A 27,532-nucleotide genomic window follows, 5' to 3' on the forward strand; every position below is an offset into this window, starting at 1 on the left:
GTCTATAAATGGAGACCACGTGCAGGGAGTGATTTCTGGCGGGCTGAGCACCTCGCCCACAAATTGCAATCAGCATCTCTCCCAAAGTTGGCCTGTCTTGGATATTTCTTCTCCCCTTCCCTTCCCCCACTCTCACTCCTAATTCGTCAACTGCTGAAACATCTGCCTGGCTGAAACCGCCTTCTTGGCGCGCGCTGGGGGCTGTCCCCAGGTGTTGGTCTTTGTGTCGGGAAAACTTTGCTAGGAAGCGAGGGCGCTGGACAAAGAACGGGCGAGGGAGGGCATTTGCCAGCCGGCGGGGTGCGCCAGGCGGTGCGCGCTCTTTCCTGGCCTCAGCTCAGTACCCGGTCGCATGCGGTGCCCCGAGCCCAGCCTCCCTAGGCCGGGAGTGACAGGTTCCCGCCGCATCCCGGCGCCCTCGGGAACTGAACGAAGCCAGGCAGGGGAAGCAGAGGCGAGAGGCTGCACGCCGGAGTTGGTGGGAGGAGGGGAGCAGAGGCGCGGAGCGAAGCTGTCAAACTGCGCGCGGAGCCGGGCGCGGGGCGGAGGAGGGAGGAGAGGGGAGGAGCGGGCGGGAGCCGGGAGGGAGCGGGCGGGCTCGCCGCGCCTGAACAACCCCTGTCTGTACTGCCGCCGCCGCCGCCGGCCCGGACTCGCCCGGAGCGCAGGGTGTCTGCCACGCTGCGCGCGGCGCGGAGGCTCCCGCGCCCGCCGCTGCGCCCTCCAGCCCCTGCTCTCGCGCCGGCCCGCGTGGGTCCCGGCGGGCGCGAACCCACCATGCAGCTGCAGTTCCGGAGCTGGATGCTGGCCGCGCTCACGCTGCTCGTGGTCTTCCTCATCTTCGCAGACATCTCGGAGATCGAAGAAGAAATTGGGTAAATAGCTGCGCCCGGGCCCGCGCCACGAGCCCTGGAGGGATCTCTCCCTCCCCCCAGCCCGTACGCTCCCTTCCACCCGCTTTGTGTGCGCCGCGCCCCCCTGTCGGTCCGCTGTAGAGATGGAGACGTTTGGGCAGGGGTAGCGGTGCCGGGGAACGGGACGGTTTGGGGAGAGGAGGATGGGGGCGCGGCTGCTGTGGGGTGTCCCCGGGCGGGGTTCATGGGCAGCCCCCAGCTGGCTGGCATCGGGCAGCAGACTCACCCACCCTGCCCCCCATTCCTGGCGTGTCCAAGCGCAGTGTCGCCGGGGTCGAGGGAGGGCGCCGGGGAGTGTCTCAGGCGGGCGGAGGGCCCGAGAGTGGAGGGAGGCAGGAGTTTCTTTGTCTCCAGCTCGGCCGTTTTCTCGCCTTGGCAAAGTGGGCAGGGGGCGCACAGGGATCTCTGAGCTGGGGGAGGGGCTCCCCGAGCCGGAGAGGAGGGCGGGGGCTCTGCGCGGGCTCCAGGGAAGAGGAATGTCCTCAATACACAGAGACAGGCACAAGCGCCTCCCGCCGGCCCAGAAGCCGGGCGTAGGGACTGGCACCGTTAGAAAAAGGAGCGCGGGGCTAGGCTGAGGACTCTGGCCCTTGCTTGGCTTTGGACGCACAGCTAACCTGCAAAGATCTCTGAGCCCCCGGGTTCCAGTGCGCTCGCAGAGCGGAGACTGAGCCCTTTTGGGAAAGTCTGTACCGCCGCCGGGTGGGCTTCTGGGCCCCTAGGCGCGCAATCTCGCCTTCGCTTTGCTCGGGATCAGACCCGCCGTGGGGCGGGGCCGCAAGCCCGGGCTTCTACCAGCTTGAGACTTCCTGGAGCGCGCACTTGAGGCGCGGGACGCACGGTGTGTCCCGGAGGCTGAGACACGCCCCGCCCCGCAGCCTCCTGCACGCGGAGTCTGGCCCCTCTCCAGAACTTCTCAAGGGCGAAGGGCAGGTAGAAAGGTTCTTAGGAGGCCCGAGGAGAGAGCTTCCTGGCCCTGGACAGGGAGAAGGTGAGATCTCAGAAAGGGCAGAAAGTCCCTTCCCTGTGGGGTTTGTACCGAGCCAGGCACTCTTCACGAGTCCCGCACCACGTGCGCCCCTCCTTTGTCCCATTTGTTGTTTCGTTTATTATCAGCTAGAGTTGAGAGCCCCCAACGCTGTCAGGTCCCTACCTCTGGAAGGAGAGGCGGGTCCTGGGACCAGGATGCCAAGACCCTAAGGACCCAAACCTGGGGCAGTTCCACTTCCTGCTCGCCCCTTTCCTCCTGCCTCTACCCTTCTCCCCGGAATTCCTTCCGTGAACTCCGCCGCTCTCTGTGCCTCTTTTCTCCTCCCGTTTTTTATTTTTTCAACAGCTCTGAAAACTTTCACAAATGCTGTTCTGTTAATACAAGACGTGCCACCAGCTCCCACGCGGAGATAAACATGCTACTTTCTGTAGCTGTTTGCCTCAAAAACGTGGAACTAAATCAGACAAGTCAAGTCTTGGGATGACGCAAGATGCAGTGAGAGGGGTCTTCCTCTGGGCTCCTGTGTTTTTTTCTCTCACATGTGGGCTCTGCCTGGCCCAGATCACTTGCCAACCTTTGATGATGTGGCCAGCACTTGCCATTGTTCTGCTAAGAAAACATCAACTGCTACGCTCTTGCAGGGATCCTCAGTGCATCCATTCACAGAACTTTCTCCAAACCCCTTCTACATGCCGGGGGACTTGTAATTTTTTTTTATTTTTAATATATTTTTATTAAATCATAGCTTTGTACATTAATGCAGTCATGGGGTACAATGTGCTGGTTTTATATATACAATTTGAGGGGACTTGTAATTTTTAAAATGCAATCCAGAGATCCCTTTGCACACGTGTTGCACTTTGCTGCCAAATGCATGTGAAGCCTGCACTCCCCACATCGGTTGTTGCAACAGGGAATTGAGGAAGACACTCTAAGGCCTGAGCTAATAAACACACACACACACACTCACACACACGGCTCTTCTGCTATGGGTGTGTAACCTGCAACCAGTTTTACTTGGGGGTCCTGACTTCTTTTTATCCTGCCCCTGTCTGGGGTGATCCCAAGAAAAGAAAAATGTCGAACAGGGCAAATTGTATTCTTACCCATGGCATCTTTCTCCCCTCTGTTGCCTCTCATCCTCAGGCTGACCCCTGGCTTGAGCAGTTCTGACCCAAGCTTGAGTCACCCCCTTCTCCCATTCTGATGTGGCTGCCTTGAATGGACTCTCTACGTGACCAACAGTCCAGTCCCACCAGTGGCCAGCCCCGCACATGTTTAACCCAGAGGAATGGAGGCATATCTGGGCTCCACCATGGGTAGGGGAGAAAACACATGGCCAGAGACAGGAATCCCAACAGCACCTTCCGTCTGCTTACAAGTGAGGGTTTAACACACAGTCACTTATTTAGTCCTTGGAACCGCCCCAACTCTGAGCAACTGGGCTCTGTGCCCATCAGTGCCCTGGTAAAGTGGCCAGTGAGGTTGTGGAGAGGACTCTGTATTCCTCACCATACGCTTTCTGGGGAGCTTGAATCATACTCAAGACCATGGTGCTGCTGCACCAGCCCTGCAGCTCCCCCCTCCTCAACTTGTTCTCCTGTGCTAGGAAGGATTACAAATTACCTGCCAGTGTCAGTCCCTGAGAGAAAACAATGGTTCTGGGAAAAGCTGGCTGTTTCTGGAAGGCAATGAATGAGGGCGAGAATGGGACCTTGTGATCTGGGAGGAAAGATGGAACGAACCCCATTTGGGATAAAATATCCCTGGATTAAGGATGAAAGAGTGAAAGAAGAAAGTAAATTACATGTGTATTGTCTGGAGAAATAAAACTGAGACTCACTTTTCTGATTCCTTTTATTATAACATGAGACTTTTTAATGTGGTCATCTCAGAGATCTGGCCTGCTTGAGGAATTATATACTGTGTGGTGAAGAGAAGGGCTTTCTTATAGGGGCTATCTCTGACAAATGTGTCTGCAGTAATATGTGATTATTTTCAAAGTTCAATCTTTGACTCTCTTGCTCTCATTCAGCTGGGGCTGAATAGGAAAAAAAAAAAAAAAGTAGAAAGATAAGTTCCTTGAAAAGCTTCCAGAGTTCTGCCTGGTGGCCAAGGAGTGAATTCAAATTCTAAGTCAGAAATTGGGTAGGGCTTTGATAAAACAGCCCTTGATCAACCCATGCAGCCTCCCAAGTTTTAGAGTGAATTGGACCAAGTTATAAATGAGTCTTCTGGTTGTGATCCGAGCTTTAATCTTGAATGTAACCTCTGTGAGGGGAGTGCCAGATGTGGCTGACTTACCCAGGTGTGGCTGTCTTACCCACCACTGGTCTTCCCAGAATGAGGCACACAGAAAGCATTTAATCAACATCTGTTGGATAAATATCTTTCCAATTCTGGTGCTGTAATGGTCATCCTTCAGCAAGGCTAAGTAAGACTCAGAGCCTTAGGACAGGAAGGGAGCATAGAGCTCCCCCTACAAACCTCTTCCTGAAAGGTAGCACCACTTGTCTAAGAGCACACCCTGGCTGGTTACGGGCAGGGTAGGCTCGTACTGGTCTCCTCTTTGGTAACCCAGTGCTGTAGTTCCCAGATGAGCTCCTCTACCCATAAAGGAGTAGAGAGCTCTGGGTAAAGAGGAGATGAGTGGCTGCGAATGGTAACAATAGGAATCATGGCAATGATGATGATGTTGATGGTGGTAACATTTATTGAGCATTTGCTGAGCCAAGAGAGCAATTCTCATTGCTTTCTAGACATTAATGTGTTGCATCTTTATGGCAACCCAGTGGTCACCTTCTGGTGGCACTAAGAACTCCTGTGTGCTGAGCTCTGTATGCCACATGCTATGTTAATTGCTTTGAAGCACTCACTCAGTCAATCCTCTAGGCTACACCAAACCCCTGTACAGGAGGTACTGTTCGTATCCCCAGTTTGTTGATGAGGAACCTGAGCCTCGGTGCAGTTGTATAACTTCCTGGAGGTAAGGCAAGTGCTTGCCCTGACTTTCCACAAGGCTGAACCCCATGCACTGTCCTCTGAATTATTAACCCCCTGCACAAAATACTGGGGAATAAGTCCCAAGACTAGTCTTCCTAACTCATTCTCAAGGGTTCTTCCAAAAGCCTAAAAGTTTGGTTTTTGTTTTTTGGGTGGTTTTTTTTTTTTTTTTTTTTTGAGACAGAGTCTCAAGCTGTTGCCCTGGGTAGAGTGCTGTGGCGTCACAGCTCACAGCAACCTCAAACTCTTGGGCTTAAGCAATCCTCTTGCCTCAATCTCACAAGTAGCTGGGACTACAGGTGCCCCCCACAAAGCCTGGCTTTTTGTTGTTGTTGTTATAGTTGTTACTGTTGTTTGGCAGGCCTGGGCTGGATTCGAACCCACCAGCTCCGGTGTATGTGGCTGGCACCTTAGCCGCTTGAGCTACAGGCACCAAGCTGGCCGAGGCAGTGCCTGTGGCTCAGTCGGTAAGGCCCCGGCCCCATATACCGAGGGTGGCGGGTTCAAACCCGGCGCCGGCTGAACTGCAAACCAAAAAATAGCTGGGCGTTGTGGCGGGCGCCTATAGTCCCAGCTACTCGGGAGACTGAGGCAAGAGAATCACTTCAGCCCAGGAGTTGGAGGTTGCTGTGAGCTGTGTGATGCCATGGCACTCTACCGAGGGCGATAAAGTGAGACTGTCTCTACAAAAAAAAAAAAAAAAGAAAAGAAATAAATAAAGAACCTGGCCTGGCCTTAAGTTTTCCCTTCAGTAATTTAGCAAGAGAGAAGGTGGATGAGGAGGACTGGAGGGGAACTCAGGGCTCATCTCCTCAGAATGTCCCCCTGGTCCAACCAAGTTCAGTGCCAGGAAAGGACAGAGTGGCATTAACCCTGGCTTGCACTTGCCATGGGCTGGGAACATCCCAGACTCATGGACAAAGGCCTAGACTAAAGCTTCTGGAGGCGGGAAAGCTCCTGTCCCATTGCAGACCTGATTCTGATGTCAACAGAACGGGCCTTCCCCATTTTACATGCTGCCCCATTGGGCAGCTGGGCGTCTGGAACAGGAGTGATCGTAAAGATGTTTGACAACTGGGCCCTCTCCAGCACCAACCTGTTAGGATAGATGTCTCATCGATCAGAACTGGTGCTGCCCAGTACGTTGTGGCCAGGATTCCTTGTTCCCTGCAGCCACACATCAGGCTCTGAGAAAGTACTGAAGGAAGGGGGGACTTGTTCTGATCTTCAGCCATGTCAAGATCCCTGAGCAGGCAGCAACCATGGCCCCCAGCCAAGAGTGAGATGAGTGTGCTTTTCAGTGGATGAGTGCAGGTGGACGGGAGAGAAAATGACCTTGAGCAGGTGCAGTCCAGGCACTCTGTAAGGAGCAGACGTGATTGCTCAAGGCGATGCAATTTAAAAAAAAAAAAAAAGTCTATTCTCCCCAGTCCTGGTGTACTTCACTCAAGTGTAGACATGATTGGAGGATAAAATGGGAGCTGGTTTTAACTCATTTGCTCCAAGTCCTGTTGCCAACTGTTCCTAGCATCAAATTTAAATTGTAAATAGATATCCATCTTAGAAACCAATTCACCACTCAGGGCCTCTTTCGCCTTGTAAAGCAGGGTTGCTAGGTTTTAAAATTGTTTTAGGTTTTACAAATTGGAAATGTTGTAAATTGCAAATTATAAATACTTCTTAGAGAGAGTAGATTCTAGAAAGGCTCCCGTTGCTTTTAGCAGGGCATACACAGCAATGCATCAGCTAGTCCTCGCCTCTCTCCCCAGCCTCCGTGGGCTCCAACCTTTCTGTGTTGCCCACTGTTCCAAAAAGCATACCATGGATTTATACCTCTGTGCCTTTGCACATGCCAGCCCTCCTTTCTGGAATACCCTCCTTGCACATACTATCCTTCCTGCCTTCTTCTCCCACCCCACTGCTCCCAGGTATTTCCTTTGCTCTGTCTCCGCCTTCAAGCCTAAGGTCTTATGTCACATCTTTTGCAAAGCATTCTCAGACTCCATGCCCTCTGAAAGTCTGGCCTAGTTGCCCCTCCCGTGTGCATCCTCCATATCCGTCATGCCAACATTCTATGAGACGAATTCTACAATCGTGTCTTATTTATCCATCACCAGCCCCTGGTGATAAGTATATCGTTTAGTAGAGGAAGCCTGTAAAATATTTTTTGAATGAACAAACTCAGGCCTAGGATATGGCAACAATAAGCAATTGGCCTCCCAGTCCCCCAAGGTACATACCATTCTCTATTCCAATTAATTAAACACCCTCCACTTGATCCAAGATCCACTTTTTCCTCTGTGCACAGTGAAAGGCGCAGTCTGGCTGTGACATTGTTTATTGTCTCAGATCTTTGGGGGCCAATGGTTTGTAAAAGAGGAGGATCCATTGGTGTTTGCCTACTGCCCATTTAGAGGAAAAGCAAAGATCTAGAGCCCAAACTCCAAGCCACTCCTTGGATTCTCCAAAGAGCCCTTTCTAGCCGTCTGCCACTCCCTGTGCCACCGTGGATACCTCTCTCCTTCTGCCTGGAGAGGACGAGCCAGCTTCAGGCCTTCCATCCTGGCACTGAGAGAAGACCTGGAACTCGGGTCCAGCTGTTTCCTTCCAAGAACCAGTCCCCGGGAGGCATGGTGGAAGATGAGCGTTGGAGACATTGAGAGAGTAAGAAATGTGAGGTCAGGTCAGTGTATGTCATGGCAAATATTTTCATTATTAAGCACTTTAAAGTGGTATTTTTATTTTAAAACACTGATCAGACCAGTGGATTGTGATGACAGGTCCATACTTAGGGCAACTGGGCCTTGGATGAGCTCAGGAGTCTCGTCGCTCTCAGCTGTCATAAGCAAAAATGAGTTTAAGAAACAGATGAGGAAGGATGGGAACCTGAATGCCCCCAGCTGGGTGAGTCGGGTGGCAGTCTCCTGCCAGGGGACGGGGACAGGCTCATCTTCCCTAGAGGCACCCTGGGGTGAGGCACTGTCCCCTGGGGCTGCTTGACTGCCATCTGTCCGGTGCCAAGGCTTGTCCTTAAGTGTTGAGATTAGTCACTCTCCTGGATGGCAGCTGGGTTGGTTTTGAATTCTCCCCAATTGCCTGCAATTTGTCACCCTGCTAGGAAGTCACTGGTGTCCTGATGGGACCTGTTTGTCCCCATGTTTGCTCTGCTCTGGCTGTCACTGGCTTTGTGGTGTTATGGAGGGAATGGCTCTAACCAGGGTGAGAGCAGTGGCCTCAGCACGCGTGACAAGTATCTGCACTACATGTTGGCAACCATGGCTCCGCCCAGCACTTTGCAACACTTGGGATCTGGATTTGCTCCCCTGGGGAGTCCCACTTTGCTGTGTGGGTGTGTATGTTTGAGTTCTCAAACCCTAAGCAGGAAGCTCAGGCTCTGTCGAAGTTTTTCCCAGCACTGTTTTAGCTGTTATTGGAGGAAGACGGTGAGACTCAGCTCTGTTTCCTGGCCCCTTTTAAGTTTTAAGGCAACAGTTCTTCTCTTCCTCCTCCTCTTCTTCTTTCTCCTCCTTTAGCCTCTTAGTCCGTGATAGAAGGCTGACAGAACCCGTAGATCAGTGGTGCCTGAATGCCAATCTGCAGATGGGTGGAGATCAAAAAGGATAATAAAAAGAAAAGAGAAAAAGCACAATGTCTCCATGATTATTAACAGCTTCAAGTTGCCAGCTGTCATTGCCTGAGAAGAGCTCTTCTAAATCCTGAGAAGATATTATTTTTTCCTTTGGGGGCACTAAGATGGGTTTGGGGGGGGGGTTTGGCAGTTTTTGGCCAGGGCTGGATTTGAACCCACCACCTCTGGCATGTGGGGCTGGCGCCCTACTCCTTTGAGCCACAGGTGCCACCCAGATGTTCTTTTTTGTATGAAGGAGGATGATGGCAGCTATTCCGTTCCTCCTTGGTAGAGAAGTTTGGTAACCCCAGCGTAACACCCCAATGCCAAGTTCTTGGCAGTGTTACTGAAATCTGATAGTCTGGGCTCTGGGTCCTCAAGGCACACTGAAGGGCTTGCTTCTGGAAACATGACCTCACCCCTACACATTTTTTCCCCATAGAGGCTGATGCCAACAGAACGAGTTGTTTTTTTGCATGTGTCTGCTGTATCCTCAGGGATATTCTCAGCACTTTGGCTGTCCTCACACTTGTAACCCTCCCAACAGTCTGAGGAGGTCTGTGTTATTACTCTCTCCATTTTACAGAGGAGGAAGCTGAGACACGGAAGCTGAGACACGGATTATTTAATGGAACAGTTAAATAATCCTGCCAAAGTCACACAGTTAGTAAGGTGCGGAGCTGGGACTAGAACTCAGGCTCCAGGGAACAAGAAAATCATCCAAAAATGGTGTACTAAACAATGTCCAGTGCGGAAGATATTCATGCTCACGTTTCCAAGGGATAAGCCTGAAAACCCAAAGGTCTGTAGGAAAGAGAAATCTGGGAGGCAGCGATGCTGGTAAACCTTAAGGGATGGCATGTTGGAGCCCAGGCCATAATGGCGTGTGGCAGCCGAAGAGATCAGTGCAATTTGGGGTTGTCAGCTAAGGGCTGGAGGCCGGGTGCTCCTCTGCCTCTGTCTCCCCCTTGCCCTCCTTGTCCCCACTGGGCCCCATCAGAGTGGCTGTCCAGCCAGCATTTGTTTGAAGTATTTGTTTGACCATCTCATTAGCAGAGAGAGAGAGAGATACTGAGAGGAGAGAAAAACAACCCAAATGATTAAGGCCTGAAGGAACGTTTTTTTTGTTTTTTTTCTTTTTCTGGGGAAAAGACAAAAGGGTCAGTGCTCAGCTTCCCCAGGCTGGGAGGACGCTGGCAGGTAAGAGAGGGACCGAGGAAGTGGCGGGAGCCCCATTTCCTGCAGGTGACACTGTTCCGCTGAAACCTCACACACCGGTCATCTCACGCAATCCTCCCAGACACCCTGCGTGCCCATTTACAGATGAGGAAATGGGGGCTCAGAGAGGTTCCAGGACTTGCTGTGGTCACACAGCTGGTAAGTAAGGAGCTGGGATTCCACCTTGGTCTGCCTAACTCCATGGCCCACCTGCTCTTAGCCACTTTTTTTGTCCTGAAGTCACCTGGCTGCCAGCTCTCTTTCCTCCTGCCTTAAACCTCCCACACTCTATCCCATTTCCTGTAACACACTAGAAGGTGGTGAAGGGGGCACTGAAGCTAGTAAAGACTATGGAAGAGACTCCCCGATGTGAGGTAGCACCCCAAACATAGTGGCAGCCATCACCTCTCACCGTTGGGCACAACATTTTAGGGCCTGCTGAGGAAGGAACAGACACACCTGGTCTCTTCCCTGCCAGGTGTGAGTGCTTGTTATTAGGTTTCTCCGGCTCTAATTTCAGGAACAAGAATATTGGCTGCACTCAGAGGAGTGATACCCAGGGTTAATTCACACCTCCTTTCTTAGTAAATGCCAGCGTATCTTAAACAATGAAGGCAGGACGCATAAGATACTGCAGAAAATGAGTGGGTAGAGTGACAGGGCAGGTGACAGGCTTGCTCTTTTCCTGTAGGCAATGCAGGTGCTTCTCACATGTACTACTCGAGATTCCCAAAATTTGGGACTTGACTTTAAGTGGAGGGGGGATGATGCTGAAATTGTACCCTAATCAAAATGTTTAGTTCTCCAGAGAAGCGACGAGGAAGATGACAGAGAGACTCCCAGTGGCGTTCTGTCCTGGCCTGGGCAGAGAGGCTTCCAGGCAGGCTGGATGTGAAGGCGTCAGTATGCTGACAGATGGCCTTCCAGAGATAGACCTGCGCTAGCCCAGCCTGCATGGCGGAGCCAGCCAGGCTCTGTAACCCTTCCCCAGCCTGCCAGAGCTGCCCTCCAGCCCCAGCAGAGTGTCGGAATGACTGGCCCAGATCTCTGTTGGGCGTCTCTCCCAACATGAAGCCTTGCTTTTCTCCTACCTCTGAGGACGGACATGTTCTCCTCAGGGCCAGCTTATGATTCAGGACGGGGGCCTGTACTTCTGGCACCACTGGAAGCAACTATTGGCAGATTGAGACTCTAGTTTCTGGTGACACACTTTATACCTGTATGACCTCAGAGAGGCAAGTGAGGCAAGTGAGCTTGCTTCTCTGAGCCTCAGTGTTCTCATCTGTATAATGGGGTTAATATTATCCAACTCGCAGTGTACTGAGGATTAACAGTGCAATGGTTCCTCAAAAAAGTTAATGTAGAATTACCATAAGGTTCAGCAGTTCCACTTCTGAGGACACTATATATCCAAAGAATTGAAAGCAGGGCCTTGAAGAGATGTTTGTACACCCATGTTCTGGCAGCATTATGTATGGTAGCTAAGGTGAGAGAAGCAGAGTGTCTAGTGACGGATGAATGGATAAACAAACACACTGAAAATTATTCTGCCTTTAAAGGGAAGGAAATTCTGACACACGGTACAACATGGTGCGATCGAGGACATCGTGCTAAGTGAAGTAAGGCAGTCACAAAGGGCAAATGCTTACTAAGTGTATGACTCTGCGAGTTACAGTAGTCGCGTTCATAGAAACGGAAAGTGGAATGGTGGGTGCCGGGGGCTGGGGGGAGGGGGAAAGGGAGAACTGTTTAATGCATATAAAATTTCAGTTTTGCAAGATGAAAAGAGTTCTGGATACTGATGGTGATAATATCCACATGACAATATAAATGTACATAGCATCACTGAACCAGAAGGGTGTCTGGCAGGTGCTCAGGACACATATATTCATTTTAAGAGCACAGCTGTGGTTTTAAACAAAGCAACGTCAATGTGAATATTATTTAATTTAAAAAATGATATATGGGCGGTGCCTATGGCTCAAAAGGGTAGGGCGCCGGCCCCATATGCTGGAGGTGGTGGGTTAAAACCCAGCCCCGGCCAAAAACTGCAAAAAGAAAATAAAAATTAAAAGAAAAATGATGTAGTGCCAAAAAGCATGGTAAGGAGGGACTAGGGGGAGAAAAAAAGAGGAAGGATATAAAATAGATATAAATGCACACCATTACTTTATTGTGAATATATTTGCATACACTTGCTGGAAATGGTCCAAATACCTGGGATTTAGGACTGTGGAAAGTACGGAACATACTTTTGGTTTGGTTTGGTTTGGTTTTACCTGACCACTCTGAATACTTGTTGGCCTGCCTGTCTGTATTCAGAGGAGGTGCCTGTAAGTTTTGATAAGCGTTGAAGCTGTGTGGAGGGCACAGAGTGATGGGGACACTCAGATGGGGTCCCTCTCAGGTGCAGATTCCCGGCGGTCCCTCACTTTATCACCTGCACAGTGGCAGCCTCTAAATAGTGTTTCTGGCTCACGGTGCACTGTGCCCTGAAAAGAATCCCAAAATTCAGCTCCCGGGATTTGGCTCCCGCTGGGCTAGGCAGCTGTCTCTTCCCTTTAATGCTCAAGCTGCAGTGATTCCCAAAACACAGCAGGAAGAGCAAGTGAAGGGGATTCCGGGAGGCGTGAAATGCTGAATTGATTGTAAAACTTCAGAAGCTTCAGGGTCCTTCTTGTATAAAAACTCAATGCTGGGCCCCTCTGTGGAGTTTCTGATTCAGCACGTCTCAGTGGGGCCTGAGAATCTGCATCTCTAACAGGTTCTAGGGGTGCTGCTACCCTTTTGAGGACCATACTTTAAGAACTCCTGGGCTAGAGCCCCTCCACTGCATGTGTGGTCCTTGGACCACAACAACCTGGCTGTCATCCCAAGGTTTTGTAGAAATGCAGCATCTCGGGCCTTAGCTCAAACCCAGACCTGCTGGCACTGTCCCAAGACCCCGGGGGATGCACTCTGCTAGTGGGAGTGATGGGTGTCCCTGCCTTCTGCAGAGCCTGTGCTCTGGGCTGTGACTCTGACCCATCACACCAGGGAAACTTGTCAGTGTATCTCGGTGCCCCTCACAGAGTTGGCCCAGAGCGATCTTCATATGGATGTCGGCAAAACGAATAATGATTCTTACTGCAGCCACTTGTTGGATGCTGGTGTGAACACCCGGAGACTTCCATACATTGTTTCATGCATTTATAATGAAGCCCCTGCTTCATCAGGGGAAACTGAGACTCGGGTAGAGTAACCACTTAATAACTAGAAAGAGAACCTGAATTTCATCAAGGTCTGGCTGGCCATGTGCTGAGTCCCGGGAGAATCCTTCTCTCTTCCTCTGCCCTCAATGAGACCCAAGACCTGAGGTGCTGCCAGGAGAAATCTTAAGTTTGAATTGACTTATTAAATGAGCCTAAGGAGGCTGCAGTGTGTCCAGAAACAGCCTTGACCCGTCTTGGGAGCGCTTGAAGGAAATTTCTAGAGAAGCTGGACAGCAAAGCGCTCATGGGCTGTGTTATTAAGCCTTCTAATGAGCTTGGCTGGGATGTGATCACTCTCACGGCAAACAGCCCCACTTCACAGCTGGCACATACAGGAACTGTTCCCTAGAGTTCTGGGGGTTCCTGAGTGGGTTTGGTGGTCTGCCCAGCTCAAAGTCTAATTCCAGGCTTCACTCTCAGTTATAAAAAGCACAGGAATAGAGGGGGGAAGCCTCTAGGGGTGGTGGAGACAAGTACAGGGGAGCCTTGTGAAACCAATCTGCTCTTCCAGATAAAGAAAGCCTCTGGGCAGGCTGGAAGCCAAGAATTTAATTGTATTTATTTTTGCCATTACTTTCTATTTAGGGCAAGGAATATTGGTATTCTATTTATGGTAGTGATGTATAAAGATTCCTTTTGTGATAAATTCATTTACGTTTTCATTTAAGTGAGTCAAGTATTAAGTCAATAAAGTCTAGTTAGCAAAAAACACAAAGGCGGACCCTGAAAAGGACCGAAGTTATGCATTGATGCTCCAGGCTTCCTTCTGCCCTGAGACCCGCCATCTGCACCTGGCAGCGAAGCTGTGACAATTTCTTGCAAAACTTTTTTACAGATTGAGTTAATCCTCCAAAGAGGTACCTAGAGTCAGAGAGACAATTTTTCACTGGATTTGGGAAATGGCCCGACACACAACAAAAGAATCCTTGATTGTAACCGTCTTATGGATGGTTTAAACAAGGTGCACCAACGTCCCTCAGAGACAAGATGGTCCTGCCAGGAGGACAGGATGCTTTTGCCTAAGAGGGGCCCCACTATTGCACATCTCTAGGTCAGAGCTGCAGCTTACGGTCTCCTGCAGCCGTCTGCTTCTCTTTGGCACCTCTGCACACACTTCACATTTGTCACATGGCATCATTCCAGCCTGCAAGATTATAGCTCCATGAGGGCTGGGACCCTTGCAGATCTATGCCCAACCATATTCCAGCTCCTTGCACAGTGCCTGGCAGACCACAGGGCTTACTGGGAGAAGGCAACAGAGGAAGGAGGGGAGGCAGGAAGAGAAGCCAATTAGTTCCTTGAGGGTGGCTCAGACAGACCTTTGTCCTTGATATTCTGGGATCATTTGTATATTTCTTTCAATGGCCAAAGGAGAGAAAATGTGGTGGGGGCTACATTAACCAATAGTCTGATGTGAAATTCATTGAGTTCTGTCTTATAGATAAAGCCCTCTTTCCTTTTTGCCTGTGATTCCATGAAGAAAAACCAGCCCACCCTTTGTGTAGACATCTCTAGCAGGCTGATTCACGCAGTCCCTAACGGGTTGTGTGGCCTCCTATGCAGAAGCCAGTGGACTGGAGGGATGTGGCCAGAATTGGGAATCAGGAGAGCAGGCTCCTGGCAGGCTGAGATCAAGCTGATAACAAGGAGATTAATAAGAGTCTGCGACCTCCTCAGTCCTGTAGCGTGGAGCAGGGTTTTCAAATCAATGATGGCCTGCCTGGCTTAATGGTACCTAATCTTACCTTTTGAAGCTCAAATATTTGGGAGCTGAGATCAATTGAGATAAAATAAAGTAAAATGTGTTGACTTTGGGATTTTCCGTCTTCATCAGAGTCCCATTGTGTAGTGTTTTTATTTTCTCTCTGGAAATAGGCAGAGATTAGCCACAAGAGAGTGTTGTTCTGGCTGGACTAGATGGTGGTATTTTTACTTTTGTTCTTTTTATTTTTTTTCTTTCATTTTCCACTAGATGATTCTTCATAAGAGAAGAATTCATTTCTGTCCTGGTCATCTCTGCGTACCCAGCACGTGACACCTGGTAAATGCCCGGTGACTATTTCTCCAATGCAGGGTTGCAATGTCACCAGCACAGACTATGCTAGTCTACTGGAAAAGCTGATCTGCTCCCAACTAGGTGCAGACCCAGCAGCCTTGCAAGGCACTCACAGCTTCTGGGAAAAGAGTCAGGATGGCTCCCCAGTCCCTGGCTTCTGTGTCAGGTCCCGTGATGTGTGTATAGTCATCACAAAGCTATGTGTGACCAAAATGCATCTGATTCACTCTGCACAGGTGCTTACAGGGTGCTGGGTGCTGGACACATGCACAGATGGACACAGCAGAGAAGGTTGTCACAGAGTGTGATCTGGCAGAGGAGAGTCGTGTATGATGATGAGGAACATGTCTGGAGATGAGAGTTCGTGGCTCTGGGATTTGGTCATGAATTTGCCACCAGTGAACCATTGGCCTAGGGCAGGACCTCTAGGCCTCTCTGGGCCTCTGTTTTCCCATTTTTAAAAAGTGAGTTAGAAGAACCTACAGATTTTCTCCAGCTCTAGAACAGCAGGACTGTGTAGCTGTCTTAGGGACCCTCTCTGTTGGGGAGAAATAGCTAATCCCTTTGCTATGCCTCTGAACTCCTTGCCCTGAAATTTTAGAGCAGGGCAATAAATAGGTGTTGGTCTATTTTCACCTGCCACCTGCTCCATATTAAAAATAAAAGGTTGCTATAAGGGAATAGGAAGACAGACTGACACTAGCAGTGACTCTCTGCCAGGCCTGTGCCCTTCACTTTCACATCTCCATGAGACTGCCTGGGACACTTGCAGGAGAGGGTCCATCACATCATCACGCCCACCTCTCAGGCTCCCAGCAGAACCCGTGTCACAGCTGGATCAGTGTCCTGGCACATGAGCGCATGTAACAGAATATAGGAAATCTATTTTCAAGCATACTGAAATTTGATGATTTGGGGAAGCCTTCTTCATTTGGCTATCAGGGAAATCCAATGTCACCAACAAACATCCCATGTTTATAGTCTACCGGACTAGCTGCCATCCTTATCCTCCTTACCATGTAACGGAAACAAAGGTGACAATGTGGGTACTGATGATTCATACCCTAGGACCTCCAAAGAGGGAGTCCCTACAAAGGCCTGGGGACTACTGAGACACTTCTACAGAAAGTAAGATCAGGCTGGGACTTGAAGGAAGGACTGAACTGGAAAAATATTGAGGCCAGAATGGCCAGAACCAAAGCCGTCCCCAGCATATAACAAAGAGATCCTTGTGTTCATAACTTGGCTGGAGCAGAGGCTTTGGCAGCCCCTTGAAGTGCAGGAAAGTACAGTAGGATGGAGGGCTTAGGGACCTAGGCTTGGTTCTTTGGGGGTTTCTTCGATTTAACTTTGGCTGTAATGACTTCTAAAGAGTCTGTGGTAAGTTTCAGGAAATCCAGAAACCCCTTGAAATTATAAGTGTTTTTCTGGGCAAAGGATCCATACATTTCAAAGGATTCTCAAAGCTTCAGAGGAGCAGCTATGGCCAGTTGGGACCCTTGAAGTGTTTCGAAGGAGGTATATGCAAAAAACATGTAAACTGTTCCGAAGGGCAGAAGCTGAAAACACCACCCGGACCAGGCCACGGGAGTGGCATTGAGTTCGGAGCTAGGGTGGTTTGAGGGAGAGGAGTTAGGGAGTAACAGTTATGGAGAGGAAATGGCAGCACTCCAGCCCTCAATGATGCGGGGTCACTGATGCCTGGGAGAGCAACTGAGCCCACTGTGCGTGTAGGAATCCAGAGGGCAAGCCGTGTCCTATGAACCTATGCTGAGTTCAGTTTTAAACATGACTGTAAGAGTTTGAGTTCACATTTGTGGAAATGCAGACATTAAAAACTCACCAATTATTGGAGCAAGCAGAGACATGAAGAGGCCAGTCTGCCCACCCACTTTTAACATATAGGTACAGCAGCTGAGCCCCTGAAATGGGAAACCACTTGTTCACCGTCACTCGATAGTGGGTAACCAGGGACCCACACGTAAGGAGCCAAGTCAGGAGATGGACATCCGGAGCCATTCTGGGGGTGATGTAGATGAAGTGATTGGTGTTGATGAAATCCCTAAAGCAGCAAAGACCCTGGGATTAAGCCTTGGTTTTTGCCCTGATTTAGAAAGTTGGAAACAGACACTAATGCAGCAAAGGCCCTGGAGGAGGGTGGCCAGAGAGGTAAGAGGGAACCAAGGGACCAATGCAGGGGCCAGACTGATGAGCACTCCTGGTGGGACGGCCCACTGGGGAGGATGCTCTGGGGCCAAGGGGCTTGGTCCTCAGCTGGTCCCTGGAGATATGTGAGGGACCTCTTTGATGGTGGGGTGAAGCAAGATCCCAAAGAGAGATCTCTAGTAACAGGAGCGGTGGGAATGGACTGGCCTTGTGGGAGGTTGGAAAAGAAAGGAGAAACAGATGAGTGTAGAGCAGGAGGAGAACAGAGTATGAATAAGTGTGCATTTGTAAAACTAAGGCCAAGAAACGAGGGGAGGGAAGGGAAGGTGGAGGGGAGACAATGGGACCTAGCAACAAGGGTGAGGAGGGGAAGGAGAAGATGAAGCTGGGACCACCTGCTGGGGTGAGGAGGGCCCAGAACCATCGTGTTGTAAAGGCAGGAAGATTGGGATCCATAATCCATCTGGCTCTTTCTTGCCTTTGAGGTCATGGCCCGCACAGACCCCTCTCCCTGACATTGTTCCCAGGGCCCTTTGCATGACTGGCTGCCCTCCATCCTTTAGGGTTCTGACAGTGCTGTCTCGGAAAACAGCTCTTTCCTGTCCTCTCCCGAGCCTCCCCCTCTGTCACTGCTTCTCACCTCACTTCCTCTCAGCGCCACCTGGTGTGTGGGGGGGGTGTTTACAGCTCAGTTCCTTTGCCGGGGTGTTTGCATGTGTGTGTTTGATGTTCCCAAATTTATTATTATTTTTTTAATTTTTATTAAATCATAGCTGTGTGCATTAATATGATCATGGGGCACCATACACTTGGTTCATAGATCGTTTGACACATTTTCATCACACTAGTTAACGTATCTTTCATAGCATTTTCTTAAGCTCCTTCAAACTGAGGACAATCTGTCTCCATTGATGCTGTGAGCCCAGCTCAGTGCCTGTCCCCATAATAGGTGCTCAGTAAATACATGTGAATTGGAACAAAAAGAAGGGAAGACAGGGGAACTCAGCTCTAACTTATTTTCTTAGAAAAGTTTCAATAAGAACACTAATAAAAATAAAGTAAAAACAGCATCTGCCAAGCTCTTTATATGCATTCACTATTTCTTTTGCTCTTCACAGTTTACCTGTTTTAAGGAGTGAGGAAATTCTGTTTAGAGTACTCCACTAGTTAAGATGGAGCTGGAGATCACACCAAAGCCCGTGTTATTTTTGGTACTTTTTTAAAAAACAGTATTGTATCGAAGAGATGTTTTTGTCGGGAGCAGGCTGGGTGCCATTCCTCTCCTCCTCCTGGCAGGTGGCGGATGATTCTCTGCACCCTCAATCTACACTGGCCTGAAGCATCGCCCTCGTCCAAGTGTGTCCTTCACGTCCCCAGGTGTTTTCCAAGAGCATAAGATCTGTTCAGGAGAACCAGGTTAAATCTCCTGTCCACTTGTCAGTCCACTGTGGTCAGCGGTAAAGAATTCTCTTTGCCTTTAGATTGTTCTAAACCCCAAAGAGAGGCAGACTGTCCCCATTCACTCCAGCCTTCTTTCCTGCAAGCTATAAGAAATTGATGGCAGGAGCTGTGGGCAGGAGGTGAGGCTCTGAGGCACTCCTGGGGAAGAAGTACTGTGAGCCACTGTCCCCAGGGCACCAGCAAGGACTGTGGGGGCTAAAAGGCATGGGACTTTGATGCCCTATCCAGGCCCAGCCCACCCTGGGAGTCTGTGCCAGTACTCAGGGCAATGGGAAGAGCAAAGGAGCAGGATACCTATCAACCCCAACTTTTCCCTTCTCACCAGAAACCAGCCTTCCAGCCTATGCACAGCCTGAACCTCCTATCAGAGTCTGGTGGGAACAGTCAAAACACAGGGCTAGACCCCTCAAGAAGGAGGGCATAGGATAAAGCCAGAGGGCACAGGGCCCTGCACACACGCCCCTTGCCCTGCCTTCCCTTCCTACCTCCCTTCTTCACTCTGGCATCTGCCTGGAGTCAGATGTGGCGGCCCGGGTACACTGCCCACCCAGCCCTGCCTTCTTGGTGTCTCTTGTCACTTTGTTCCTATTACCCCAAGTCCCAGTTTTGACTCAGCTTAGGTCCTGACCACCCCGCCACCGTCACCTTTGCTTCTAGTTCCTGATTGGGAGACCATCGGCAGGCAGAGCCAGGTTCCACTCCTGTCTCCAGCTGTCTCCTCCCAGTCAGTCTCTGCCCATGACAAATAACATCTCTAAGTGAAATGGGAGGACTAAAAATGCCCAGCTCCTGGGGTTGGGGTGGGAGAAAAGGAGGAAAGCCACAGCAAGAACTGCCCCATGGCCAGAGCCCAGGCAGGATCCACGTTGGTGATTACAGTAGGAAGTCTGTGCATTGAGCACCCAAGGGACTGTAACACAGTGAACAACATACGGAGGTGGGCAACGTAAGGAACTAGGCCTACTGTACTGATACATACATGTTGTGCATGTCCAGAATATGAAAATGAGGTCAACTTAGGAGGTGGTCAGTGTAGAGAAGCGGTCAACTATGGAGGTTCTGCTGTATTGCTCTTCCCAATATTGTCCATCAGAGCAGGGTTCTTCCCAAGTCCCCATTTAAACACCTGATTCTAGCATGGACCTGGCCACAGCCCTGGGAGCCACCATTCTCTCCCACCTGCCGCCACTACAGTGGCATTGGTGGGATGCAAGCCCTAAATCAACATGGCTGGATCCCATCTCTGGGCTTCCCCAAGCAATCAGGAGGAGGCTCAAGGGAGGACCCAGGGAGCAGGTCTGTGCCACCCCTGTCTCCTCAGAGTCTTGGGCACCTACAGAACACAGGTGGGAGGGGTGGGGATGAAGACCCCAGCTGACACGGGAAGACAGCTGAGGCTGAGTATTCCTGGCCAAGGCTGGTTTCCTCATGCTGTTCTACCAGTTGGCTGATCAGAAAGCTTTCAATCAAGAAAGCAGCCACGCCAATGTCTTAGGAAGCACAGAGCTTTGGAATTTTCTTTTCCCAGCACTTTATTTTCTGCACATTACTTGAGTGAAAATTACTGTGCCCCTGGGTTTTCCTCCTTCTGCTTGATTTTTATCAATATGCAACTTGTCATCTACCACTAAGAAGGAGGAAGAAACCACCAACCTCTGCCATGCCCTTAGGTCCTTGGGCCTGCTGTCCCTAGCGTAAGAGGGGCTCTGAGTCAGGGAAGTTGTGAAGAAGGTGACGTGAGCTGAATTTTCCTGCTGGATAAGAGGGTGAATCTAGACATGTCAAACTCAAAAGCCTTGAGGATCAGGCAGGTCACATATATAAGAAGCAACTCAGTGTAAGGCAGTAGAGAGAGGTGTGAACCTTGGAAAAATGTAGCATACACCTCCCACCTCCACACACACACCCAGGGGACACTGCTGCGTCCCAGCTCCAGCAATTACTGTGGTTCTACGTTGCCAGATCTTCTGACTATTCAAAAAGAGCCAGAAATTAGGATATTTTATAATGACTAGTCTCTTGGGTTTTAAATATTGGCCTCTGATTTTTAAAAGGTTTAATGTTGGATAAGCCCCCAAATACATACTTAGGCCTGGTATGACCTGGGGCTGGAAGTTTATAAACTTTGAATTCAGCAAATGAAAAACAGGATAAAGGGTTCCAGAGAGAGACCATGATATTCAAAGCTACAACTTTGCAAAGTGACTTACACATTCCAGAAACTGTCCCTTGCTCTGTGGAGTTAGAAAGTGGATGCGCGGAAAAGTAAAAGATGTGATCAAGCTCAGAAAGGGTGTTCTGTGCTGTGCTGAGGAATCTGAACTTGATCTTGAACACACGAGAGACGCATTGTGCTCTGTATTTCAGGAAGCTGGGTCCTACATGGGAGGGGTGGTCAGAGAAGCAGTCTCTGCACACAGGGAGATAAGACAGAGGCCACAGCAGTGACCCAGGGCACAGGGGTGAGGATGCCAGCACCTGCCTTGCTTAGGTGAGTGAGCTCAAATCCAAGGGCATATGGTGGTATGGGGGGAGCAGGGAGTATGGACACATATCAGTCCCAGGGAGTGAACTTTGGTGGGAGGAGAGAGACTGTTTAGTTTAGGGGGGAACAAAGTATATATATATATACACACACACACACTATATATATATATATATAATGTATATTCAATTTGGAATAGACTATATGGGTACATATATATACATGTACACACACACACACATACATACATGTCCCAGAGGCGCTAGGTGGGGCTGCCAATCCCTGGGAGAATACGGGGAGGAAGCCAGGAGGGAGGAACATGTGAAGACTCCCAGGACGTGCTGTGATGCTGGCACCAGGGGTGAGACACACACCAGGCAGGGCAGATCAGGGAGTCACCAGTATTAGATGGACAATGGAAGTCAGGCTTTGGACAAGTGGTCAGTACTGCAACCCCAGCACCCAGGGGAGGGAGAAACCTGGAGGAAGTGTTCCCCAGGAAGGAGGGAAGTGTCCCTGTGTCCTCAGGGAAACGTCAGGGACTCAGTTCACTGGCAGAGCAGACAGACCTTGTGGTCAGCCATGTGACGCAGACAGGACCCGGGCCACACTGTGGCGGTCCCGTTGGGGTTCAGTCCTGCACTGCCCCATGGACCTTGGGCATGCCTCACCCAGTTCTCAGCCCATGACTTTCAGATGTGCTTCTCCTGGTGAAGAAAAGAAAATGCCCAAGTTTACTCTCTGGCAGACCTCCCCCTGGACGGCCCCCAGCCTCTACCCATGGAAGCAGCAGTGGGAGGCACAGAGCTCCCATGCTGACTCCCCACCGCTCTTCCCTCCACCACTTCTTACTTCTCCCTAAAGGGCTGCACTGTTGAGAAGCAACTTCCCTGAGGACAGCTGTTCCAAAGGGACTTATCAGACTCCACACACAGTAAATGGTTTCTTCTGTTCCAAAGGGCAGTAGCCACAACCTTTAGCAACACTGCAACTAGCAGTCACATCTGTCCAGTATCGCCATTTTAATCCTACCCCAGGACCCCAATTTACAGAAAAGGACATCAAGACCCAGAGTGGATTAGGGCTGCAAAATTAGTAGCCATCAGGACCAGACCTCCGGTTCCCTCCCTGGTGGTCCCATCCATTCTCCTTCTGTTTGACACCCAGTCTCCCTGAGGGGTGACAGCTGAGGCTGCTGGAGCAGAGGGGGTGGCCATTTCTCTGGGACCAGGCAGGGCAGGGAAGGGGACATATCAAACTTCTGGAAGAAAAGTGACTTCAAAGTCCTCCCCACCTGAGTGCCCAGGGATATTCTCTCAGGAAAAGGCTGCAGCTGGTGGTCAGAGAGACGCTGCCTCTGAATGCCGGCCAGTGACAAAAGGGAACAAGAGAGATGGAAGCCAGGCAGGTTGAAGGCAGAGGCCTCTCAAGCCCCCTCGAGGCAGGTTCAAGAGCAAAGTGTGGCATGCCACACAGGCGTTCTGCTTCTCTTTAAAGAGCATGGATTTATCTGTGCCATGTGACACGAATGAAATGAGAAGTTTCAGGGGCTGCCAGCCTCTTGGTGAAGGTTTCCTGGTAGTATATTTCTTCTACAATAAAAAAAGGAAAAATGACAGCCGAGGTTAACAATGTGTCTGCAGCGTGAGAGCCAGTGGCTGTCACTAACAGACAGCATAACTGGACAATGCAGGCTCGGATGACTTTTCGTAGCAGACCGTTCCTAAGCATAGCGGTTAATGGCTGGGCCACATTTTATCTTTATCAGTGCGGTGCAAGCGCAGAGTCTAACTTGAATATTTTCCCAATTAGCTAGTCAACTGTCTCACAACTATGTGGTGAGTAACCTTTGCTTCCTCTTAAATCTCTGGCGCCTCCTCAACTGTGTATTAGATACTTTTGTGCAGGAGGTCCACGGCCGGGTACCGGGGGCAGTTCTCTGCAGGCCTGCAAGGTTTGGTTACATGCAGACCACGAGTGAGTCCCCCCCTGCTTTGCTGGTTTATGTGCTGGGTGACCCTGGGCAAATGGCTTCACTTTTGGAGACTGGGTGTCCTATTTCTAAAACCAAATAAGGAATACCATAGTTTATATGCCTCTGGTACAGGGTGGGGCTTAGAGAATAAAGTTGTTCATATTTTTAATTGGTCTCTGGAAATCTGCATCTCCTTTTAGGAAAGTGTATTGTTGGGCGGCGCCTGTGGCTCAGTCGGTAAGGCACCAGCCCCCATATACTGAGGGTGGCGGGTTCAAACCCAGCCCCGGCCAAACTGCAACCAAAAAATAGCTGGGCATTGTGGCAGGCGCCTATAGTCCCAGCTACTCGGGAGGCTGAGGCAGGAGAATCGCTTAAGCCCAGGAGTTGGAGGTTGCTGTGAGCTGTGTGAGGCCACGGCACTCTACCGAGGGCCATAAAGTGAGACTCTGTCTCTACAAAAAAAATAAAGGAAAGTGTGTTGTTAACACACCTGTGTGGGACAAGAATTGTCACCTGGAATGGTGGAGGCATCACTCCTAGGGAGTGAACTTTGGTGGGAGGAGAAAGGCTGTTTAGTTTGAAATATGTATATATGTAGATATGTATTTACAATATAGAGAGTATATATTCAGTTTGAAATATACTATATGTAATAGTATATAAATATATTTATAGTATATAAAGTCTGAAATATACTATATAGTATAGTACTATAAATATACTATGCTATATACTATATAAATATACTATACAGTTTGAAATATACCATATATGTATATGTACTGTGTACATATATACAGTATATATATTTAGTTTGAAATATGTATATATAGTATGTATATATGTTTCAAACTAAATATATTCAACAATGTTTTGTATTTGGAAATTTTATAAAACTATCATCTTGTGAGAAACTATAAACAGTAATGCTGAACAAAATCTTGTTGAGTGAGAATACAGAGAAATATCTAGAGTTTTTAATTGGGGCACCTCTGCCAGGGGAAACAGTAAGATCAAGGAAGGATTTTATGTCATAGTAAATGGAAGTGCTACAAGGAGATGATTTGAAATAATGGATTTTCTGAGCCAGAAGGAATCTAAAGATGCCCCAAGGACTCAAACCCATCCCATTACTCGGGACCATTTGTCATGTCTCTTCCTAACAGCCGGTTTCCTGCAGAGGGCGCCCACAGGGACACATGCGTTTCCCCTCCCATCCCCCAACCCCCACAGAGGACGTCTGTCCAGGGCCACCTGGTGAGCCTGGCAGAAGCTGAGGACCAGACCCAGGAAGTCCCAGATTCACCTACCCAGGAAGGAGGAGGTGTCCGCCACTGTCAAACGCTGATGGGGTCCGAGTAAAAAGGGTCTGAGAAATGCCCCCTTGTAAGGTGGCACAAGAGCGCTTTTGATAGAGTGATGGGGACGCAAACCAGATTGGAGTGGAAGGAGCAGGGGGTGGCATCTACAAGAGACCACTATTGTCGACAAATGGGACAAAGATTGCTGTGCTGGGGAGAGACAGAGAAATAACTGAGGGGAACGTGGAATTCAGGTAGGGTTGTTTATTTAAGGTGAGAACAGCGAACACGTATTTAAATGCCAGCGGCACTGGGGGTGGACCAGTAGCCTGGCCTAGTCATTAGGAGCTGGGCTCTTCAGCCAGCCTACTGGGCTCAAATCCTGGTGTCCCTCCTTGGTAGCTGTGTAGCCCAGGCAAGTTTCTCACCTTCTGTGTGCCTCAGTTTCTTCTTACTTAGAAACGGGTAATCATTTCTGCTTCAGATGAGGCTTAACAAAACTAACGTGTAATTTTGGAGCAGAGCCCAACACACACCAGGTTTGGGGTAAATATCAAAATTTTCACAGTGGATAGGAGAGTCCCAGAGGGCAAAAGGGATGCAGTTCAGAACACAGGTGGAGGCACCCGGATGGAATACAAGGACAACTGGCTCCTCTCGCCACAAGACAAAAGGCTAAGTCCTTCTATTTGCAAGTGTCTCTTTGCCCCTGTGCTGTCCAGGCACTGTGCCCAGCTTAAGGGTGCAGCAGCCAGCAAGGAAGACACCCACTTCCACCATGGAGCTTACATTCTAGTGGTACAGTCAGACAGTGCATTTTCTATTACATATGGTGATAAAAAGATGAAAAGAGGTGAGAGTTCAAAGGTGGGGGTGGGGAGGGCCACCAAGGGGGCCAGGGGAGGGGAGAGAAGATAGTCAAGGAAGCCCTCTCTATGAAAGTGACATCTGAGCAAAGATTTTCAGGAGGGGAACTGAGCCATGGGGCTATCTGTGGAATGAACATTTCAGGGAAAGGGAAGAGCTGGCACAAAGGCCCAGGACCTGGGGCTTGCCTGGCCTGTGTGGTAGGTGAGCACACTTCTGGAAGGCTGACACCTTGTCTCTGCAGAGGATGGACATCTTCAGCCTTTCCGACCCATTCATTTAGCAGTCCTCTCTAGAATACACTGGATGTGCCTGAAATATGCCTCCCATAGCAATACAGAGATGAGCAGGATTCCGGACCCATACCTGGACTCTCTCTGGGGGAGGAGGGAAGGTTGGCGCTGATGTCAAATGCATGGACGCAAAGGCAGCTGAGTGTAGGAAGCGCCTGTCCCAGGTGTGTTCAGGACTCTGAGGCAGGCCAAGAGGCCCAGGCTCATCATACTGTAGGGAGCTTCATAATGGGAACGAGGGACTCAGAAAAAGCTCTGTAGCCACAAACACTACACAGAAGATGTCCTTTATCTCCAGAGCTTTTCACCAGGTCCAGCTCAACCAGCAGCATAAATATGTATCACGTATGGGTTTTAATTGCTTCAGTCCCTGGGGTTTTTGAGTGGTAGGGATTCAGGAAAGCAACGTTATCTTAGAAGTATGTATTTTAAAGCCTGTTTCCTTTATTTTTTTTATTTGGGGGAGCGGACAGAGTCTCACTTTATCACCCTCACTAGAGTGCTGGGGTGTCACAGCTCACAACAACCTCAAACTCTTGGGCTCAAGTGATCCTCTTACCTCAGCCTTCTGAGTAGCTGGGACTATGGGCACCTGCTACAGTGCCCAGCTATTTTTAGAGAAGGGATCTTATTCTTGCTCAGGCTGGTCTCATACTCCTGAGCTCTAACAATCCACCCGCCTCAGCCTCCCAGAGTGCTAGGATTACAGGTGCAAGTCACCATGCCCAGCAAAATCTGTCTCCTTTATAAGATGGGTGTAATTGGTGGCCAAATCCCTCATGAGTTGGTAGTCCCAGTACATGAATCCTCTCTGGTTGATGCTTCATTTATTCCAAAAGTGTTCCTGTTGGGATGATAAATTCTATCACCCTGGTTAGAGGTGACCCACAGTTTCACGATGAGAAAGAGGAAGGATCAGGAATCGACATGGTGGGAAATGCTTGGCATCTGAGCGCCTTGTTTACTTGCATTTTGATGTGCAGATGCCTCTAAGAACTTTTATGTAAAGACGAGGGAAATTGGCTGGAACACAATCAAAGCCCTAAGTCCTCTGGGATGTTTTCTGAAGTTGAGCAAAGGAGAGAGCCAAGAGGGAGCTAGTACCTTTTTGTATATCGATGAAAGCTGATTAACAAGCAAAAATTTGCTGAAATCAAAGCAAATGGATAAATCAAATCAAGCTAATATTTAACGTGAAAGCAGAAGGGATGGCAAGAAAAGAGCAGAGCTGAGCAGTGGATGGGGAGAGCTCAGGGACAAAAAAGAGTGAAGCCCTTGAACTTGAGGAGTTCATTTTCCCTGCTGGCCTCTGCAGCACACTCGGAGGCCCAATGCCAGAGAGCTCAAATGTCAAGGTGGAAACCTGCACAGGTCTTCAGAGCCCAGTGGCATCTCAGTATCCATGAGGTTCCATACAGGATTAACCTGCATTATGGAAAGGATGTCAATGAAGCTCCTCGGCCTGACCTGATGCGCCAGACACTGCAAGTGTGGAACCAGAAGGGAGCACCACACTGGCAGTGAGTATGAATTTAAATCTGAGAAGAAATCTAGGTTTTGTGCAAACACTGCACTAAAAGTTCCGCTTACTCTCTGTAAAGTGGAGGCTGCTGCCAGGGGTCCCCTGGTACCGTCTGGAAATCCAGCAGTCACTGGCCGGGGCCAGCCTGCAGTGTGATCCAGGCAGTTCTCACACTGCCTCGGAGGTGGCAGTGCAGGCATTTATGGTCCTCCCTGTTGGACCTGTAACTGCAGGGAAGCTGTGCTCTACCAGAAGGATGTCAGCAGGGATAAGCATGGCACAGATGCCTCCCAGGTGGAGGAGGAAGGGGGCATGTTGCTCCTCACATCCTAGAGCAGGAATCAGCAAACTATGGGTCTTGGGGCAAATTCAGCCAGCTGCCTGTTACCATGTAGCCT

General features: G+C 49.8%; 1 protein-coding gene and 1 non-coding gene across 2 annotated transcripts in view; both read left to right on the forward strand.

The window, feature by feature from the left end:
- Positions 1-633: 633 nt before the first annotated feature.
- Positions 634-27,532, forward strand: part of ST8SIA2 (ST8 alpha-N-acetyl-neuraminide alpha-2,8-sialyltransferase 2) — a 65,437-nt gene continuing 38,538 nt past the window's right edge. Inside the window, exon 1 of the mRNA XM_053558680.1 lies at positions 634-875. Coding sequence (XP_053414655.1) covers positions 778-875 — 98 coding nt within the window. The 5' untranslated portion in view covers positions 634-777. The remainder of the gene's footprint in view (positions 876-27,532) is intronic.
- On the forward strand, positions 22,635-22,773 carry LOC128580387 (small nucleolar RNA U109). Its single transcript, XR_008378670.1, has one exon. It is a non-coding gene; the product is annotated as a small nucleolar RNA U109 (small nucleolar RNA).

Source organism: Nycticebus coucang, chromosome 2, assembly GCF_027406575.1.
Source record: "Nycticebus coucang isolate mNycCou1 chromosome 2, mNycCou1.pri, whole genome shotgun sequence".
Classification (NCBI taxonomy): Eukaryota; Metazoa; Chordata; class Mammalia; order Primates; family Lorisidae; genus Nycticebus; species Nycticebus coucang.